The sequence below is a fragment of the Anguilla anguilla genome, chromosome 17 (assembly GCF_013347855.1).
Source record: "Anguilla anguilla isolate fAngAng1 chromosome 17, fAngAng1.pri, whole genome shotgun sequence".
Lineage (NCBI taxonomy): Eukaryota > Metazoa > Chordata > Actinopteri > Anguilliformes > Anguillidae > Anguilla > Anguilla anguilla.
The window spans coordinates 848,675-870,077 of NC_049217.1; the positions used below are offsets into that span (position 1 = coordinate 848,675).

Sequence of the window (21,403 nt, forward strand, 5' to 3'; positions counted from 1 at the left end):
TTATGATAATAATGGTAATTATTGCAACTACTCTTACTGAAATTACTGCTATAATCATTGTCCTAAATAATAATAATAATTATTATTATTATTATTATTATTATGTTAAGAAGAAGAATACGTTACAATAATTATCATTATATTAATATTACGTGATCCGATACGGCGGATGGGGAAAATAAATAAATTATATGCACACACATACAACGACATATACCGAACCACACATAATAATATTTAAAACATGAAAAGCCTCAAAGCCCCACAACAAGCCTCAGGAGTAAGACGACACTCCTTAGGCTGAAGGTGCCTATTTGTCAGTCAGGATGTCGCTTCACAATGCACTGAATGTAGTGTAGTTAGAATCCGTTTCTGGTTAATTTGAACTGAATTTTGAGATAGTTGTGGCTGTGTTCGCACAAGTATTATTCATCGTCTGTAAAACATGGGTATGTCTAATGGCTGAACAAGTGATGCATTCACTTCGTGCGTGGGCTACTTGATACACGCTTAAACCTTGCGAGTTTATAATATTATTCGAAATTACACAAGTATTGACGAATATTGAGTCAGTATTAATTATCTTACAGCGCGAGCAAACACAGCTTGCTGAGTGTGACTTCACCCCATATCCTTCCACATCTCCGCAACTTCTATCGTAGAAAAACGTACGCTGTAGAAACAGCGCTTTACTTTTATTAACGTGTTTACTTTTGTGTACATATTATAGCGATCGTCAGGTAGGCTATCCTTGCAAGTGTACTCACAGTCGAAAACAAGATTCAGTAAGATAAACTCAGGCAAGCTATCAAGTCATAATAGTTAACACAATGCAAATATATGACATTTGTGAGACGAGTATAAAATGAACATCCAGTGTTTCCAAGATAAATACATAAGCAAGATGAGACGAGTATAAATGAACGTACAGTGTTTCCAAGATAAACACATAAACAAGAAGAGACGAGTATAAAATGAACGTCCAGTGTTTCCAAGATAAGGACGTTAGGAGATCAGGATCGCCTGTCAGGGAACTGAGCGAAGCTCATTGTGTTAATGCTTTCAAATCAATTACGGAACTACTGGCTATTCAAACGTCATAAACACGCGAAAATTCAGATTCAGGTGATAGCCACGAAAAGAGTCGCCTACAGTACAAATCAGTAGACGAAGCAACTGACTTTCCTTGTGGTGCTTGGCATTTAATTTACTTGCAGTTAAATGGCAACACGGGCGCAACTCATGTTTCACCAGCAATAAAAAAAAAAATGAAACTCTCAAAACGATCTCTCTCTCTCTCTGTTTCTGTTTTCAAATATTAATCGTACAGAGTTTAAGTCAGGGACGTACCCAAAAACAGCTTGTATTTAAAATGAGTGAAAGTGTATAAAACTTTCGCAGGCATTTCAGCTGCAAAAAAAATGTAATATGTTGCGTCAAGGAGTTTTTTTTTTTTGTTTAACGATAAAGAAAAACCATCTCGACAACTACAGGGAACGTCGTATGTCAAAAGCCGTAAGAACTTCATCAAAGGATTGCTAAACACATATAAATGAGCGAACAGAAAGGCAGTTGCCCTGTTTCTTCCTGAAAATCCACCTCTGCTTTCGTTTTTCAGGAACTTTTGGCACAGCGTGTTTAATCCGGAGGAGTGTGGAGTGCGCATTTATTACACAGCCTTCTTTCAGGTCACATGTGGCGGTGCAGCTGCGTGAAACTGAACTGTGGGGATTTCAGAAGGTACCGCTGACAGGCAGGTGCTTCCCCCACTGCATATATACACACAGAGGCATTCATTTTCTCAATGCAGCAGTGATATTTAACTATGGATCCCTCAGGTGGCTTCCACCAACAAAGCCACCTGTGTCCAAGCAGGGCTGTCAGAGGTATGCATAAAGAGAGAGAGAGAAGGAGAGCTAGAGAGAGAGTGAGAGAGAAAGAGAGGGAGAGGAAGGCAGTTTCACCCACCTGTCCATTCTTGCAGAGGTCTGCCCACATGCTGGTGCCATCCCCACCCCTCATTAGCACATGGTAGATGAAGAAGTAGGTGCCGGGAATGCTGCAGATGAACTTTCCTGAGGCGCCGTCGTAGTCATTGCCCAGGTTTGTGACGACGTCGTCGAACTTGAGGATCTCATAGCCCTCGTGGGGGTTCTTCAGCCCGGCATAGAAGGCCACCCGGGGGACGGTGGTGTACGTGGCTGTGCTGATAGCTCCACTGTATACCCCCGGCCCCATTATCCCGGGCCTGCCTGGGTCCCCCCTCTCCCCCGGGGGGCCCCTGGGCCCCGGGGGACCCGGTTCTCCTGGAGGTCCCGGGGGTCCGGGCTTCCCCGGCCGGCCCGGCTTGCCCTGCGGGCCTTGCACCAAGGTGGAAGGGGGGGGTGCCACGCCCCGTTCGCTCAGGGCCTCGGCCTCAGCACCAACCCCGTACCCAGAACTGGTGCTGGCGCTGGTGCTGCTGGCGGCTTCCTTGTTCAGGTACGGGTCGCAGACCATCCGGCACGTGCCCAGCATCTCGTAGGACCCGGCGTCGGTGCCCACGGAGCTCACCAGCACGGGAATGAGGACGACCAGCACCAGGATGAGCATGACCCCCACCGCCGCCACCACCAGGGTCTTCCTCCCCAGGCTGAGCCGGGGGAGGGGCTGCGAGGCCAGCGTGGGTCTCCCTGGGACCGAAATGGCGGCTGCCGGGCGGGGGGCGGGCCAGCCAGCGGCGGTCGGGATGAGAAGACCCCAGGAGCGGAGACGGGAGGCGTCCGAGGGAGCGGGACCCGCATGCACTCTCAGCACACTCCCACGAGCACTCGCACCGTCCGCACAGGAGGACAGGACTGGGAGGAGAGAGGAGGAGAACTCACACGGGGGGAGGGAGAGACAGAGAGAGAGAGGCAGGGAGGATGGCAGAGGGAGAGAGAGGACGGGCAGAGACAGCAGAGAATGGAAAGTGGAGAAGTGCAGAAGGAGTCAGAGAGTGGGTTTGAGCTGATTGATTCTTGGGCAGCCCTTTATATAGAGCAGCCGCGGTGGATCCACCCTCTGGCACAGAGCAGCATGAGGATGCTTCAGCGGCACGTCCTCCGTGCCAGCCCTTAGAGGAGAGGCGCTCTGACACCGGTTTGTCATCACACTGCTTCATACTATACTGCTGGCGGTGGTCCGTTCTGCTTCCCTCTCTCTCCTTTCCCTGCATTTATTTTCACTGCTTTCATACACAGGTGTGGTTCGTTATGAACCAAGACCAGGCTATGGAAATTTTAGGCAATAAAATAATAAAAACTATAAAAATAATTGTCAATAACTAAATAAGATTATTGAATACATCTAGATAATGATGTATAAAAAATGAACGGCAAAGTAAAATTAAATTAAATATACACAAAGAATGAAAATCATTACATTCATCATACACAAAGCATTACAAACTAACAATATGCATAGAAAATAAACTGTCCCGTCAATTGTAAACAAACTACCTTTTATCTCTGACAAATTAAAGGAAGAAGGCTTCCCAGAGGCTCTTTTGAAAGGGGGCTTTCACAGATGCACAGTAGGGGACACAGGGGCATAATGGAGGTTGTGTACCAAGCAAACCCTGATGTATACAGAAGCTAATCCCAAACTCCCCCTGCTGTGACATATCTGTGTGGCAGCTCTTATGATCGCGCATCAAGAGCACAGTGTGACTCTCAGTGAAGGGTTATTTACTCCACACGGCTCTTATTCAGGGACCTTTCCTTATCCCCTGTTCTATCTGCAAACATTCTACTCACTTTGGTGCTCTGGGTCAAATACTTATTCAAAGCACTTTAAATTGTTAGACGTTTCAGCAACCCTAATTTGCTAACAGAAAATGGAATCATATGAAACAAGATTTTTGCTCTGAATATTGATGGAAATACATGTTTTTTTATGATAAGTGATGGTTCTGCTGGCTTCAGGCCACTGTCGCTGAATCTGGGCTTCATTCATATTACAGTGTTTCACTGTTTGGATCCCGTGTTTTACCGGCTTCCTCCATCTCCCCCACCTCCACTTCATGCCATTGTCACTTATTGGACTCTTTCCAATATAGCTATTGATTTTCAGTTTTTAATAAGTGAGGGCACCACCTGGAAAACATCCATCAGCAAGGCTGGCATTTCACCTCAATGCCGTAGAGAAGGAAATGACAAATATGCAAGCCCACAAAACACTGGACTTGCGACACCAGACACTTCAGACTCCAGATAACATGTTAAGTGCCCATTAACAGAAAGTGGTATAAGCCCCAGTCTGTTTGACTGCAGGCACCAGATCTGAGTTCTCAAGAAGTAACCATGACTGGCAGCAATGCTAAAGGTCTCTCTTTAGTTTTTCGTATTTGTAATTTCAATGTGTGTTGTGTTCATAAAGACATAAAGAATGTTAATAAGACAGTAGATGAGCCAGGTGTTGGTGAATTTTGGAGGGGGTGGGGGGTGCCGGTCCTGCTTAAGGCACCTGAGCTTGGGCTGATACTGAGCTGCTGGCCTGAAATTGTCTCGTAAGTTTCACTGCATCTTATGATCTGCATTCGCTGTGTCGCCTTAGACTCCTGCAGGTGGCTTGTCAGTGCAGTTTTGATGTGATAGAAATAGTTGTTTCTTGCCAGAATAATAACAATCATATGTTGCAAATAAGTGAAATGCATATTTTAAATTGTAATGAGATTTTACTTAATTGCTTTATTTATTTTTCTGCCAGCCAGAATTTGTAGAAGGCTTTAAATTTCCCAGACTTCAATCATTTTACCTGTGAAAAGCGAGCACCTGCTAGTTACTCCAAACGGTGCCCTGGCATGCACAGACAGGCCTCTGCTTCTGTAAACAGAACAGTACTCAAAGATGCTTCACTCTCACACAGTCAGGCCTTTTTCCATTTCACTTCTCATTTACCTGTGACATCTGAGAGTCTCTGCTCTTGTTACGTGATGTTCTTCGGTAACACTGAAAGATAAATTGGTGGATATATGTCCAATACATGGCTAGATTTCCTTTTTATTATCTGTGGAACTGCAATCAATTGCTTTGCTACAGAATACAAGGCCCTACATGCGTTTTTCCACTATTGACTGTTTTATACCACAGGGTTTCTGCTGCATTATAATTAGGGCCAGTATTTTCAGGATTTTACACATTGAAATTCAGCTGAGATCTACCATGTGTGTCAAGTTGAACACATAAAATTACAATCTGTAATTATAGCTATTAATTAGATCCTATGAGACAATAATGTATCTGATAAAATGCAACAATTTGTTGTTTTTATCGTGAATGGATAAGGATTCTGTTAAAAAAGTAAAACCAACCATGTCGAAAAGCAGCAGCATCTCCCCGATACACCATACAGAGATGAATGCATCTACAGTGCGTTCTGTGTGATATTTTATTCAAAAACACTGAAACTCAAAATTAATTGTTTTAGTGTAACATTGATTCATGTAAGAAAATAATTTTGAGGAAAAAAACAGAAATATTCTGTTTGTATACATTTTCAACCCCAGTGCTCTGCTCTGGAAGTTTACACAGATGAAAATAAGGCGTCCAACAAGGATAACAGTTGCCTTACCTTTGTCACAGTTTGCCTCTGTATGCACTCCATTAAAGTAACCTTTTTTTCTGGATGAAACCCCCACTTTGCTTAACCTCTTAAAACCACTTAAAATCTGGGAGTTTTTGTAAGAATCCCTTCTGTCTTAAATAAACCCCATTAACTACAAAACTATATACAGTACAGACATAGTTCAAAGGTTGAAATAAAGGGCACATTTGTATAATAATGACCAAATCGTTGATCCTACCAGATTCTCATTCAGTAAACATACAGGACATATTAATTCTGGAAAAACACCAAAGAAATCCAAAAACCGTTTTTTATTTTCTTTATTCTGTAGTGAGTATATGTACTTCTTATACTGGGTGAAACCAGATTTCTTTTTCCAATCATACCACAGCATGGATACAACACCAGGATAAAAGTCTGGAGTGGAAGAAGCATCAAAATGCGAAGAGTCTAAGCTTTACAATGGTATATGGGTTATAGCGCTGCACCTTGAATCAGTGACCCATAAAACAATGATTTCAGACATGTTATTGTTAGATGCTGACATCTCATTTCATGGCTATTTTGCTGTTAGGGTTTAAGAACCATTGGCCAGACTGTGAAGGAAAGCTGTGGAACTGAAAACTAAGGAGCATTCTCCGCAAGTTAGTGTTTGGATATCCCAGTAAGCACCGTTGGATCAATAATCAGGAAATGGAAGCTGCATCACACCAGACTCTGCCTAGAAAAGGCCATCCTTCAAAGCTCAGCATCGGACCCAGAAGGAGATTTGTGAGGGAAGCCATGGCTTTAGGATGAAATACAGGAGAATGGGAGAATGCTCACCTTTCAGCAGGACTATGATCCCCAGCACAAGGCCAAAGCAGCAGTCAAGTGGCTCAAGAACAAAAAAATGTCCTACAGTGGCCCAGTGAAAGTCTTGATCTCAATCGCATTGAGAATCTGTGGCACTATTTGAAAATTGAGGCCCACAGGCACCATCCAACCCACCGGAACAACCTGGAGAACATATACCAAGATGAATGGGCAAAAATTACTTTCAAACAGTGGGCAAAACTGGTAGAAGCTTACTCTAAAAAATCTAAAACTCATATTGCAGTTAAAGGTGGCTCTACTGATGGGACAATGGACAACAATTATATTCAGGAAGCCCCTCTGCATACACATTCAGTGCTGCCTCCAACCATCATTTCAAATGGGCTGAAATCCAATACTGTAAAAGGAATTATGCAACACATTTGCCTACAGAGAATCCATGAGAGAGCTATTTCTTGCTGTTAGCTCTAAAGAGATCCAATAACTAGAGAACTGCTTTTTAATTTGAAAGTAACAACTTTGTGTCTGAACCCCTGATTATGGTTCCTATCATCAGGCTTTTAATTTAAAAACTTGTTAATTATACTTGCAAGGACCTGATATTACATTGGAGGCTGTGTACAGGAAGTGTGACTCTTTAGCTTCGGAGAAGACAGCCAGTGAGCAACGCCTTCCCTGAGTCAGGACCGGATTAAGCCTACACGAGCCCTGGGGCAACGGCAACCTTTAGCCACCCATCCCCCACCACTAGCGTTGTCAGATTTAGAATCTGCCAAAATTTGGTGGACAATATGCACTGCTGGAAGCTTAACCGGGGTGAGGCTATCGTGCTTCGGAACGGACCGGGTGGTTGTGAGGAGGGGGTTTTTAGGAATGGATCACATGGACTGGGGGGGTGATTGGGGTGATTTGTAATCAATTACAAAGTACCGGTACAGTTTTTCCAACAAATATGCAGCAGTAGCCGACCAAACGTGAAAGCAGAACCAATACCCTGCCATGTGTAACCCTTCTAGAGATGGGCCTTCAGTGCCTGGGGGGAATTTTCTTTGATTACTCGAGTGCTTGTTCACTTCAGAAGGGGGGGGGGGGGGGGGGGGGAGTGGGAGGGATTCCTTAATTATTCCCATTTTTGCCAGTTCATTCCTCGTTTTTTTTTGCGATTTCCACGACTTCCTTCATTTTTAATGCTTTCCATGACTTTTCCGCAGTTTTGGGTGGGAACTGTCAACCTTAACATAGTCTACAGCAGGGGTGGGGAACCTCTTTCCTGTCTGAGGACAGTGACAATATGTTTCATCAAAGAATCAAACCTCGCAATGTACAACATGCTGTCCCAATGGAAACTTAAAACAATAAAAATGGATGCACGGTAGCCCAGCCCTCCATTATTGGCTGGACCGCAACAACAGGGCCAGCCCTACAAACGCGAACGTCTGTGACTGAGTGAGTGAGTGATGAAGTTACACCATTAGTCGGCCGGATCACCTGTGTTATGTCCAGCCATATACTAGGTTTTAACCTGGTCTTGTTATTTTAGTAGACCTGATGCAATTTGGGCATGATGTGCTTCACAAAGGCAGAAAAGCAGGCTTTTGTTCCGTGATGAACCAACGTGATTAAATCTGCACTGCTGTATCAATGCATTTGAATGGAATTTATTCCTAGAGCAGCAACTGCCCGCTGATTTATTTTTTAAAACTCTGTGCACTTGTTACTGTTGTTGTAGTTATGCATGTTATTTCAGTCTTTTTGGGCATGAGACCTAATTTAATAAATTAATGTTTTTAAAAAACTGCTGCTTTTTCAGTTTTCCTTGATTTTCAACAACTTTACCATGACTGCTCCATTACTTTAACCAATATTTTCCATAGCATACATCCAGCCTTAATTATATATTTTACTAGGCATATATTATATATCCTATTTGTATGTAGGTAGGCTATGTAAGCTCAATACAATGTTACAGAAATGTGACAGACCAACGATTTGTCGTTATTTTTGAGTCTCAAGTCAAGTTCGATTCAACCTATAGTTCGAGACAATGGTTTATTCGATCTCGCTCATTCATTGGTTGTTCCGCTTGCTATGTTTGAGCGCTGCACCTACCGTAGCAGGCTGCAGTGTTGAGTGGAAAAATGCAGGGAGAGGCCGATTCATGAGCACTCTGATGTTTGACAGGCTGGCCCGGTACATACCGGACACTAAAGAGTCGTTCAAAAAGATTTGTTCGTTCATTTTCGCACATCGCTACTCAGCCATGCCTCAACCCTAAAGTGCAAAGAATTTGCTAACAAACACTTACGTTGCAGTGTGAAACATCTTCATTATAAAATACCACTAATCTATTTAAAGACACTCAATTTCAAAAATATTGTATATAACCAAAAGCAGTAACACTTACATATCGATGAAGAGATCTTATCTGTGTTCAGTAGATAGAGACAAAGAATCAATGCTATCGTTCTCCTCTTCTGACTTGGCCCAGAAAACAGTATCAGCTGAGTCTGACAGCAAACATATGCCTTAGCCATGCTGAGAAGTTCTCAAGAATAATAATATTATCCAAGAATTGATGAAACTCATTGATAAAGTTTCACCAGGTGCAGTGTCTTACTGCTACCACGGAGTGAATGCGTAAGGCGGAGATGATGATTCACAACTTTCGGTCACGCTGAGCTATAAAACGTTATTCCAAAAGTAAAATTAGATCTATTATACATTGTAAGAAAGCTTATATGGTTACCTACTGGATTAATTGTCAATCAAGCCAAGGTTGTACTAAAAAGGGCGACAACACCGTAAACAACATGTGTGGTATTACACACAGCTATTTTGGAAGGTACGCAGGCGTCACAAATGAACATATATTTCACAAACGGATGGTTGAAGACAATAAATGACCACTGAATCTCGAAAGGAACATCTTTATGTGTAAAACCAAAAGTAATATTTTATATTTATTACGTATTTAGTCACAGATATTGAGAGTAGAATGCCATAATATAAGTATACTATAATTCCTCTTGTTTATTTCAGTGTTCAATGAGCTGCATTTTTCATGGCTGTACTGGCATACCTTCAGCTATTGTTGGCTTTATCTTGTTGCTATGATGGAATACAAATTCTCAGTGGTGAAAGAATGTTTTTATGAATGCCCAGGTAGACACTATTGTCCAGTGTGTCATGAATGGGGGGTGTAGTTACAGATGAGACTGCAGGGAGGGGGTGCTTGGTAAATAGAGGACAGGCGCCACAATGGTGGCGTTTAGAAACTCCGTCTTTAGCATAGTTGTCCTGAATCTTCTACTAATAAAGCTAGAACACAGAGTTTGCGTTTTAAACTCATAGTTTGATTGCAGGAGCACAGAACATCTGAGTTTAACAATCTCATGACGCCGGTGGCATAGTCACTAGGGGATTGCACCAACAAGTTAAACCCCCTATACCGATGAAAAGATAATTCACACTTGGAAATGATGCAAAAGTGACTTTCATGAGTCAAAACAGTTCATTTCTAGTGAAATGTATGATTATGTTATGGTTTTCAACAATGCAAAATTTAGACATTTTGGATAGATTTGAGGACACTAAGGGACACTAGGGTAAACTGCCTTTGAGCCACTGCGCTGCAAAACGTTTAATAAGTAAGATCTATGCGTCAGCCATTGTGTTTCTTCAAATCAATTCATATCATTGTGGATGGCCACTAGATAAAAAATGCCCATTCTGTTTGCAACATAGAACTTTCACTAGCTAGTCATTTCATTTACTACACATTATTGAAAAGTCATCGCTATATTCTGTAGTCGCCCCCACCGAGTCAACGCACAGCAGGTAGCGGGCTGAGAGCTGACCGTTCCTGGGTATCACTCAGGGAAACTCTTGCATCGAGGAGGAGGTGCGGGAGCTAGCGAGACACAAACCTGGTGTGGCAGCTGGATTTCTTTCAAACCCCCGCAACCTATACATCAAAATCAAGCTTAGAACCTGTAGTATTTAGCTGTATGTTATTTTCCTCCATTTAAAAAACCCAGTCAAAATATTGAAAAAAACCACGTTTTACCTTGTATTTCAGTCAATATTCATCCGTTTAAGATGTAACATGCTGTATGTATCAGTCATAGGTCTTGGCTATAATGAGCACGAAATCCATTCATGGTAACAGTTGCCACGGGAAAATATGAGGACATCAGATGGTTTGCAGTCTATCCAAACTTAGTTCAGTAGGGGAAAAAATAAATAAATAATAAAAAATAAAACAGCCAAAAAAAGTTGATGTAGGCTATTACTGTTATTGTCACGGTGGGGCGAGGGAATGGACCCAAACGCAGAGTCAAAAACACACAAGATCCAAAGGGGTGAATCCAAACTGAGAGTTTTACTTTTAAATAAAAACAAAAAAAACCAAGGAGACAAAAACAAAGCCACGCAGGGCAAGTCTCAAAAACACAAAGCAAAGTTCCTCACGCGCAAAAACAGAGAAAATGCAGAAATCCAAAAACAAAGCAAAAACAGAGCACGGGCAGGGTAGAAAACATAGGGCAGGCTAAACACAGAGTCACAAGTACACGAGGGAGAACAGACCGAAACACAATTCGAAAAGCACACAAAAGGATCCAGCACCTGAGTCAGGGAAGAAGGGAACTTAAATAGACACGACACTGACGAGACACGGGGAGACATAGCTCAGGAGGTAAGACCGATTGTCTGGTAGTCGGAGGGTTTCCGGTTCAAACCCCGCCCTGGGTGTGTCGAAGTGTCCTTGAGCAAGACACCTAACCCCTAACTGCTCTGGCGAATGAGAGGCATCAATTGTAAAGCGCTTTGGATAAAAGCGCTATATAAATGCAGTCCATTTACCATTTACACAGGAGGGCACAATGAACAATCAGGCCACAGAGAGGGAAGGGAAAACAAGACAACCCAAAAACAATAATAGAATAAGTGAAAACAATTAAACGGGGTAAAAGAACAGAACTAAAAACTGAAGGGCCGCCATTTGGCGGCCCAAAAAGGGAAACACAGGCAACCACAGAACCATGACAGTTATACGTAATTACTGTTGTACAGTAGTAATTCACGTTTCCCTAGCGAACTGCAGTAACATTAACACATCAAGAAACGCGAATGCAGCATCATTCATCCCCTTCAACTGAAGCATATGTTTCTATATACCTTTACTGTAAATAGTTTCTATTTCCAATGCAATACAGAATCTTTCGATTTATAAAACATTTTTTTCTGTTTATGATTGTTCAGTGCACCCCAGTTAAAGGGGGGGGGGGGGGGGGTGCTGGGGTTCAGACAGTTCAGAAAACTTAGTTTCGTTAAAAATAAAAAAAGAGAGAGAGAGATGAAAAGTACAGTATGAGGATGTGGAAATATATTTCATAATTAATTATATGCCATTGCATTGCCAATGAATATTAAGTTAGAAAATACAACATTTGCCTGATTCAACGTGACTTCCGGTATAAACCACACCCACTTCCGGTATTCTATCCGAATACAGATACAGATACAGATAATTTTGTTGGTTGAACGGATACAGATACAGATACAGATACAGATAATGACGTCTCTGCCCACCCCTAATATGTATAGTGTTTCCTGTTTTGTGTATCTCTCAGTCTCTGATCTCTCAGTATTCAATTTCAAATTTGAAGAGAAACATTTAGTTTTTGCATTTTAACCAAGCTAATTGCATTTGTGATGCTTCATTACTACCTAAAGTATGAATATAAATTAATCTCATTCTAAATTATACAAATGATAGTACTGTAAATGCATATAAAAGCATCTTGCATCATTTAAGCCATTTTCCAAGTGTCTGCGATGCTCACATCTGTAGATATAAAGCCTTAAATAGAACACTCCCTAAACGGACAAGGATTGGCCAGATTTGGTATCTGCGCAAAGGGGTTAAAATGAGGGCATTAGCAGTTAAACCCTCTGGATTCTGATAATAAACATATTTCACTCAATCCTCAGTGCTCCTTACAGAACCTTTCACCAAAATGAGCAATTTCTAGGTTTGAGCAATCTCCCTCCACAGTCTGAGCAAGTTGAGGTGATAGATTTGATATGCTCCTACCAGAACAAATTCCCTTAAAGTCTACATCCCCTATTTGCCATGCTACCTCAAAGGGTCCTCTCCATTAATATACAATTTATATGTTGACAATTGGACTAAAACCCAAACTACTGGTTTGATATTCATAAATGAGCTCTCTTGGTATATTACCATCTTTGATGCTCTTGGGCCTGGAGCAAATGATCACATGCAGTTTGGCCTAGTGAGTGTTGCTTTGTTTACAGGTCTTAGATGTACTGCACTTCATTCTCTTTTGGGAGACTGACTTTGCTCCCAAGTCTAGGCCTGAAATGCCCATGACCTGCTGGCCTAGAAGTACATTAATGTAAAAGGAAACCATGATAATTAACTTGAAATTCCACACCCTGGCTTTAAAAAAATCTAAACACTTTAACCTGAAAGGGACTATGTTAAGGGCTAAAGGATTGCAACTTTCGAATAGAAAAACAATGACGGCTTGCACTCCCTTGCAAAGGTCTGTGGTGTCAGGAGCTGTGCAATTTGACTGTGCTTCCTGGAGGTTTGTGAGTACAGATTGCAAGTTTTTTCATTGGGCAGTGCCTGTCTACTAGTCCCAGTGTGCTCCTATATCCAGAGCTTTCTTCTGTAATTCCTCACAGGTAAAAGTATCAGCAACACTTTTCTAGTTTTCTTTTCTCTCAAGCAGTGTAGTAATACATAGAGTCTGAAAGCCTCAGCAGAGTAAGCAGAAATGATGCAAAGCTTCCCATTGTTTACACATGGTGGACAATTTGTCTTGTTTTCAAAATCTGAAAATATTGTGATTGTTAAATTTCTTCCCAGTATTGATTTCTTTAGACCTTTGCTGTAATGTGAGTCTTTGTGTGATGTTCTGGCCTGGATTGTTTGTTATTCTGACATTGTTTTCACTCAAGATTCAAAACAGTAGATACTGCTTTTGTGGTTAATTATTTTTAATCAACATGTGGGAATTTCACTTTTATGTCACATATGGTCACATATGGTACTATTAGTGTCCTCTATATGTTAAATTAGCTTTAAATTTAACTCTCCTCTCCTACTTTACTTTAGACTTTCCTAAAGGTAGACTTACCTTTATTTTCCACCTACATGGGAATTTTCCCTTGATTCACAACATAAACTCAATTTAAAATGGACAAACAATAACCACTTGAACCACTATTTGTTAATGGTAGTTAAGGTGTTTCACAAATTGTGTTATTTATGAAGATATGCTTTCATTAAAAACAAGTTAATATAGCTAGTACAGTTGGAAATGACAACATACTGGTGTTCCGTTAAAATTTCACTAATATGTTTTTCCTGATTATTTCACTCTAAAATTAAGACAAATATGTCTCATAAGCTAACAAGCATGGTATATTCTAGCTTCATTACTTCAGTGAGTTTAGGACCCAAATAGAAAATCTTATTCTGAATCACCTTACAGTATTTATTGTTTTATTGGCCGTAGCAACCAAATGAAGACCACAAATAAGCAAAATAAAACATTTTTGAAAATAAATTCCCTCCTGAGGCCATTTTGGATTGTATCACAGCCTGCAGGGGGAAAAAATCAATGAATAAAAACAGACAGGTTCATGGTTTTCCAGCCTGTGTTTTATCTCTGAGTGTTCCTTTAGGTCTCCCAGAAGGGGCTGCTGTTTTACGAGCCGCAGGAGCACAGCTGCTCCGCCCCCAGTGTGAGCTGAAACCTGCTCACCAAGACAACAGGGCTCTCCTGACCCCGCCTTTACCTTGCAGGAGTCTGTCACCCCACACGGCTCTCAGAGCAGCTCAGAGGCAGGAGTCTGTCATCCCTCTCCCCAGAGCAGCTCAGAGGCAGGAGTCTGTCATCCCTCTCCCCAGAGCAGCTCAGAGGCAGGAGTCTGTCATCCCTCTTCCCAGAGCAGCTCAGAGGCAGGAGTCTGTCATCCCTCTCCCCAGAGCAGCTCAGAGGCAGGAGTCTGTCATCCCTCTCCCCAGAGCAGCTCAGAGGCAGGAGTCTGTCATCCCTCTCCTCAGAGCAGCTCAGAGGCAGGAGTCTGTCATCCCTCTCCCCAGAGCAGCTCAGAGTCAGGAGTCTGTCATCCCTCTCCTCAGAGCAGCTGAGAGGCAGGAGTCTGTCATCCCTCTCCCCAGAGCAGCTGAGAGGCAGGAGTCTGTCATCCCTCTCCCCAGAGCAGCTGAGAGGCAGGAGTCTGTCATCCCTCTCCCCAGAGCAGTGTCTTGCCTGACATTGCGGCTAATTGCTGAATGTGCTGGGGCCAATGCTCTGGGTCCCTGGGCACCTGGGTAATTAATGTGTGTGAGAGACTGTGTGCTCTGCACGGTCCTGGTCTGTTTGATTAAGCAGCCCTATACTGTACGTGCTGCTGAACACAAGGAGCGGCGTGCTTGCCTCAGCAGTAACAGTCTCAAACTTCTGGTTTTCAGCAATACTTAAGAGGATATGTGGGACTCTTCATCTTCATTCGTTTTTCATTTTTAAACTAAAAAGATAAGCAGAGAATCACTGCAATGCTGACTGTACCCTGGTCATTGCATTGTTGTGAAGGCAAAGGGGCTTTACAAACACCATTGTTCAGCACCTGTACATTCATTCAGTCATCCTCATATTTTCACTTATTCACCTGGCGTTAGAGCTTTTCTCAGGCTGTGACTGGCAGTGTGTAATGTGTGCATATTTTTCTCTAATGCCGTGCCCAGCCAACAGGACACCCACCTCCATTTGAATCTGAATCCTGAATCAACAGGGTTATGCAATTCAAGGCGCTTTCCCTGAGAAATAAGGCATTTATACTGTCCCAGGGATCCAGTACTGAAGACTTCAGCATCTGCATACCAATCTACTGACACAAGTGGTGTATTCACATTACAGTACATAGACAGCATGCATTGAGTTCCACTGCAGTGCCACCTCATGTTTCCTGCATTCATATATATGGAATAACCTTTGACCTAAGATGGATGTCTCAGCTCACTGAGTCATGTCTTTGTTTTTCACAGGCTAAAAGCTGCCGGTCTTTCTATTTCAGTATTTTTGGTTCAGTCTAAAATCAATGGGCCTCATTCACAAAACTTTTCTTAAATTATTCTTACTTTTGTTCTTAAAAATGTACCTATGAAAGACCAATATGTGATTCATGACACATGTGCAGACCTTTGTTTTTGTGCATATCCCAGGTGTATGAGATGATGAATGCTGGCTGTTCGTAAATTTAATGCACAATCCTGTTCATGTGATTAGCATACGGAAACAGCCATGAACAAATACAGATAAGAAAAAAAAGATGAATGCCAAAATGTTCTTGGAAACAGTTTATGATCAAATGTGATCCTGCGCATGTTTTGTGAATGAGGCCCAATGGGTGTTCACTCACACATTTCAATTAAAGCAAAGCACAACACTGGCGTGATTGTTTTAATGCCTGGAGATAATTCCAGATCAAGGTTCTCAAAGTCAGTCTCAGAGAGATCTCACTGTATGTTTTTGTTTCAATTTCACAAGTGGAATGAGTTTTTAAATGTTCTGGATTAGATGTTTTCAATGATTTAAACTCTGCCATTTCATCCAAAAATGCTGCCTGTAGTAAGTAAAAGGTATGAACATATGGGCACAGCATGGCGCATGAAACAGTCAACCCTACATCCATATTTGGTGATCCATTTAGGAAGTACATATTTTTTCATAAATAGTCTCCCCATTTTAGGGCACCAAAAGTAATTGGACAATTACATTTAAAAATGTAAATGTAAATGTAATGCAACCCTCAGTTTGTGATGTTCCCTTCCCTTCCCTCACAGCTCCAAGGTCACAGGGAACGAGGGCTCTCTGCAGATGAGTGGTGAGTCGTGATAACCTGAGATGGAGGGACTGAGTGGAAGAGACAGCGTGCCGCTGGCCAGGGGACCTAGACTTGCAGTTCTGCGGGTGGGTCAGTCACTCTACTGGTAGGGGGGGGGGGGGTGCTGAGGGTGTGACTGACGTCCCTGCAGGGAGCCCAGCATGGGGTTTTCATGGGACGAGGTGCAGTCGAGGCTGACATGGGCTGCTACATTATTCCCATGGGGACCAGTCACCTGTCCATCTCCCTCAGGGGGCACACAAAACGATAGCATATCTTTCATGTTCTTTAAGTCTGGGGGGGGGGGGGGGGGGGGGGAAGCAGGGTCACTATTATTATTATTATTATTATTATTATTATTATTATTATTATTATTATTATTATTATTAATAATAAAAATGCATTTGCCCTGTGTCACGAGTTCTCCCTGTTGACCACCAGAGGCCGCCTGTTTTCCTCGCCTTGTGTTTTTGTGTCTGGTCTGTGTTCATTTCTTGCGATTATTAGATTATTGTTGCTTCAGCAGTATGTTTGGAGTCATTATCCTGCTGCAAGGTGAAGCACTGAACAACGTCTTTTGAGGCATTTGGTTGGAACTGAGCAGTTAAGATGTTTCCATGCATCTCAGAATTCATTCTGCAGCTGACACCTGCAGACACATTATCAAGTGAGCCAGTTCCAGTGGCAGCCATACATGCCCATGCCTTAAAACTACCTCCGCCATGCTTCACAAATGGGGGGCGGTGGATCACATGCCGTGGCCAGAAGAGCTGGACACAGGGAGATGCGGGAATTCTGGATTACTCCAGGGTTTTATGGTTTTATTCACAGAAAGAGAGCGCTCTCCACCCACAAAAATAAACAAACAAAACTTCTTCGCCCGTCACCCTCACGGGATCTGGGTAAAAACTGAAACAACAAACACAAAATAAATGAAATTAGAAATTGTAGGTTTTCAACCCACTTCTGCCATGACATGCTCTCTCTCTCACCATCATGGGGGATCCCCGGTCTCAGATGCCTACTGTGGGAACAAGCACACTTTTAAATCCTGGACTGATTCATAACACAATTTAGGTGTGTCTACTTAACCAGTAGGCGTGGTCCTCTAATTGCCCGGAATTCATCCCGCTAGCCGAGTCCTGTCACAGGGGGCTTGGATCACAAGTTCTTTTCTTTCTCCACTCTTTCCTCTTTCCATCACTTTTGTTCAGATTACATGTGTCATCTATTCATAGGACTTTGTTCCAGAAATCTACTGTTTTTTTTGTTTTTTAGAAAACTCTAACCTGGCCATTCCATTCTTGAGGTTTACCAGTGGTTTGTATGTTGCAGTGAACCCTCTGAGGCCCTACGCATGATGGCCTGCTTTACTGGTATTGACACTTGTTTGGTCCTCATGTTGAGAGACAACAGCAACATACTCCAAATCTAAATTCCACACCTAGAATCAGCTCTAGACCTTCTGTTAGCTTTCTTCTGCATGACCTAATGATTCAGAGACACACAGCTGGCGAAGAAACAGCAGCCAATTGTCCAATTACTTTTGGTCCCCTAAAATGGGGAGACTATTTATGAAAAAGGCTGTACTTCCTAAATGGATCACCAAATATGGATGTAAATACCCTTACTACCCTTAAAGCTGACAGTCTGCGCATTGACCTCCTATTCATTTGTTTAATTTAAAATCCAATTTGCTGGTGTACAGACAAAAACAAAAATATAACTATGTATGTGTACAGCATCAAATTAGGTAAGCATTATTTTTGCTAAAGTGGTTCTAAGCATGAATACTGTTGGCATATATATTTTATTAACTTATTTAATAAATTATTGATAGTTTTTTTGTTTTTGTTGCTGTGGTTTAACATTAATTTTTGCTAAAATAGCAATCATTAATCGCATTGCAGTTTGCAAGGCAGACTCGCAGAGATTAGTCAAACTTGCAGCATTGACCAGCGGGTGTAGCTGGTATGTGATGAGATGCTGTCATCCTCGCTAGCTGAAATGCTCCTAACCCTGAACAGCACTAGAGCCAGCTGTGTGCTGCCCAATGGGGGTGTTGACTGGAATTGATGCCGGACCATGAGGTCCATCCAAACGAGTGCTTTAAAAGCATGAGCTATCCAGCAATCTTCATTTTAAATCTACAAAGCAAATACCGCGTTAGCTATTTCCCCGTTTTAAATTTTTGTTCTTGGAGATTCGATCGCCTGATAGGCTACTCAGCGAAAACCCTGCTTTATTCCCCGAGAGAGGAAATCAAATTAAAGAGAAATACAGCACCAGTGGGAACAAACTCAAACACTGTTTCCCAGCAGGTAATTTCAAGTGGGAGGACAAACCATAAATCAGCGCTATCCAGACTAATGGGGCCAAAGTCAAGCAAACTTCCAGCCCGTACCTGCAGACTTTGCCTTGCACGTGAAGAGTAAGGTACAGAAAAACACAGACTGCCACAAAGAGGGAAGAAACCAGTCATTTCTTCAGAGCGTTTAGTTTCCAAACCAACCTACTTCCCCAGGTTAGGACTCTGTCATTTACTCTCTAAACCCTCTTAAAACCCAGTGCATTTGGCATCTTTCTTGTATCTGTACTATGCAAAACACAGACATGGTTCAAAGCTGGATATAAAGAGCACATTTGTACCAAAATGACCAAATCCTCTGATCATATGAGAGTCTCATTCAGTGAAAAGACATATTTACTTAACAAAGAAACATTTTGCATTTTCTTTATTTTGTGGTGGTTACATGCGCTTCTGATACTGGATGAAACCAGATTTCTTTTTTTCAGTCATACCCTAGGATGTATACAACATCAGGATAAAGATTTGGAGTGGAGTGAACAAATAAGTAAATTTTGACGTCTTTTCAAAAAGTCGGCCCAAGTGTCCCTAAAACCTCTCCAAATGGCACCAAACCATATCTTATCTTTTTTCCCACCCATATTCCACTGCCAGTAACTAATTCTATTGAGGGTGATACCCTCTGGAACCCCACAAAACAAATATTCTTTATTTACCCATTCTCTCTTTTTGGCTAACCCCTGTATTTCAGTTTTTGGAGAGCTTCTATGTACAAAACATGTTCACAGTGGTTACCCATCACACACTAAATTCACTGAGAAACAAACCCCTTGGTTTTACCGTGTGCTCTGACCTGTACCCAGCTGCTGCTACCCGCTAACATGCAAACAGTGGCTGTAAGGAAAAGGGGCCACCCAGCACCGCCCCCCCTCCCAGAACCCCCCCAGCACCACCCCCCCAGCACCGCCCCCCCTCCCAGCACCCCCCTCAGCACCGCCCCCCCTCCCAGCACCCCCCCCTCCCAGCACCGCCCCCCATTCTGGTTTATCTATTCCTAGACAAACTCTGTGGATGGTGAGACCCATAGATTGTCTGCCTAGATTAGGGCATGAGTGGATTTTCAATTGCCCCAATCACATTTGCTTTGAGGCTTGTGGAGAAACAATATAATATTGTATCCAAATTACTTGTTCTCTGCCTAAGGCCATAATCTAAATACCAGATATCTGACAGTATCAAATTTTTTTTATAGATTACCTCTACTACTTAAAATATTGCCAATACAATTTAATAAAACAAAAAAATATATATTTACTTTCATCATACACATTTCAATTCAATACGGTTGCTATGTCAATAACACAGTAACATTTTCTTGAGTGTAGTTTGCTTTTGTTTAGAGTGGATGGTGGTTGGAGACTCAGGCTTCAGGATATACATCTTTTTTTTTTTTTTTGGCCTAGACTTTTAGATTGGGATCTGGCTGAGTTAATTTCTTCCAGCCCCAATTAGATGCTGCCTCTAAAAACAGCATTCTCTTATTGCTTTTATCACTGTCACTGATTCACTGCTGTAACACCTATACCGTTGTAAAGTGTAAACTCTTTGCACTTTGAGGCAAAAAACCCACAAAACCACTAGCGGTTACAAAAGGAAATAACACACCAGACCCCTTCCCCAAAGGAGGCTGAAATTGACACCCCAGGTCGATGATTATACTATTTTATAATCTAATATCTGTCCACAACGAGTCAAGCAACTGGTAATGCTACAGTGATGGTATTGATTTAGCTAAAATACCCCTCTGATCCCTAAGAAATCAATTAGTTCTTTGTATACAGGCAAGCAAAAGTCATCATTCACTATGCGTTATTTCCATTGAGCTGAAATTGTTTACAGGAGCATTTAAAAACGAGCATTTCCATGTACATAAATAAAATTTCACTCATGAAAAGTGCTGTTTTTATTTTAAAAAAGCAACTTCTTACCTTACATACAGTGAAAAAATGATCTCAATTTGACATTCCAGTGGCGAGTAAATTACCTAAAAGCAAGCTACGAATACCCTCTCTAAGATCTACCCATCATGACTTTTGCCCTGCTTGGAAACCCTGTATACGTTACAGTAAGCTTATAGTTTAATCTTTTTCAAATGTATTTACATAGCTTTCGAACGTACTTTATGGCTTTGTTCGAGCTGAAAATGATGTCTTAGCTATCCCGCTGTGTAGCCAGTTACTTTCACTTTGCGTTTTTGCATTGCACAGGAGTGGAAGCTTAGCTTTATTAATTGTTTATTGGATCTTTGTTTGTTTATCGACAAATGTTTGCATAAAAAACATTGCAGTAGTGATATTATTGTAATCTTGAAAAAGAAAAGAAAAATAATATTTGTTTTGTGGGGCTCCAGAGGGTACTGCCCTCAATGGAATTAGCATCTGGAAGTGGAATATGGCTGGGGAAAAAACATATACACAATAATCCAATTTGGATACGTTTTTTTTTCCATTTGGAGATGTTTTGGGGACATTTGGGCCCACACCTGTAAAATCGCTTGGCAAATTTTACTGCTTTGTTAAATCCACTCCAAACTTTTATCTGGGTGTTGTATACATCCTGTGGTACACTCGGAAATCTACTTTCATCCAGTATCAGAAGCACATATAATCACTACAGAATAAAGAAAATAAAAAATGAAAATTCACAAAATTTTTGAACTTGCAGCATATGCCTCACCTTCTGTGATGTTTAAACTTCCAGTTTTTT

The 21,403-nt window shown here is 41.8% G+C and overlaps 1 protein-coding gene across 1 annotated transcript in view; it reads right to left on the reverse strand.

Moving 5' to 3' along the window:
* LOC118216280 (C1q-related factor-like) overlaps positions 1 to 2,970 on the reverse strand; it is a 28,025-nt gene extending 25,055 nt beyond the window's left edge. Inside the window, exon 1 of the mRNA XM_035397366.1 lies at positions 1,969 to 2,970. Coding sequence (XP_035253257.1) covers positions 1,969 to 2,592 — 624 coding nt within the window. The 5' untranslated portion in view covers positions 2,593 to 2,970. The remainder of the gene's footprint in view (positions 1 to 1,968) is intronic.
* Between the last annotated feature and the right edge of the window lie 18,433 nt (positions 2,971 to 21,403).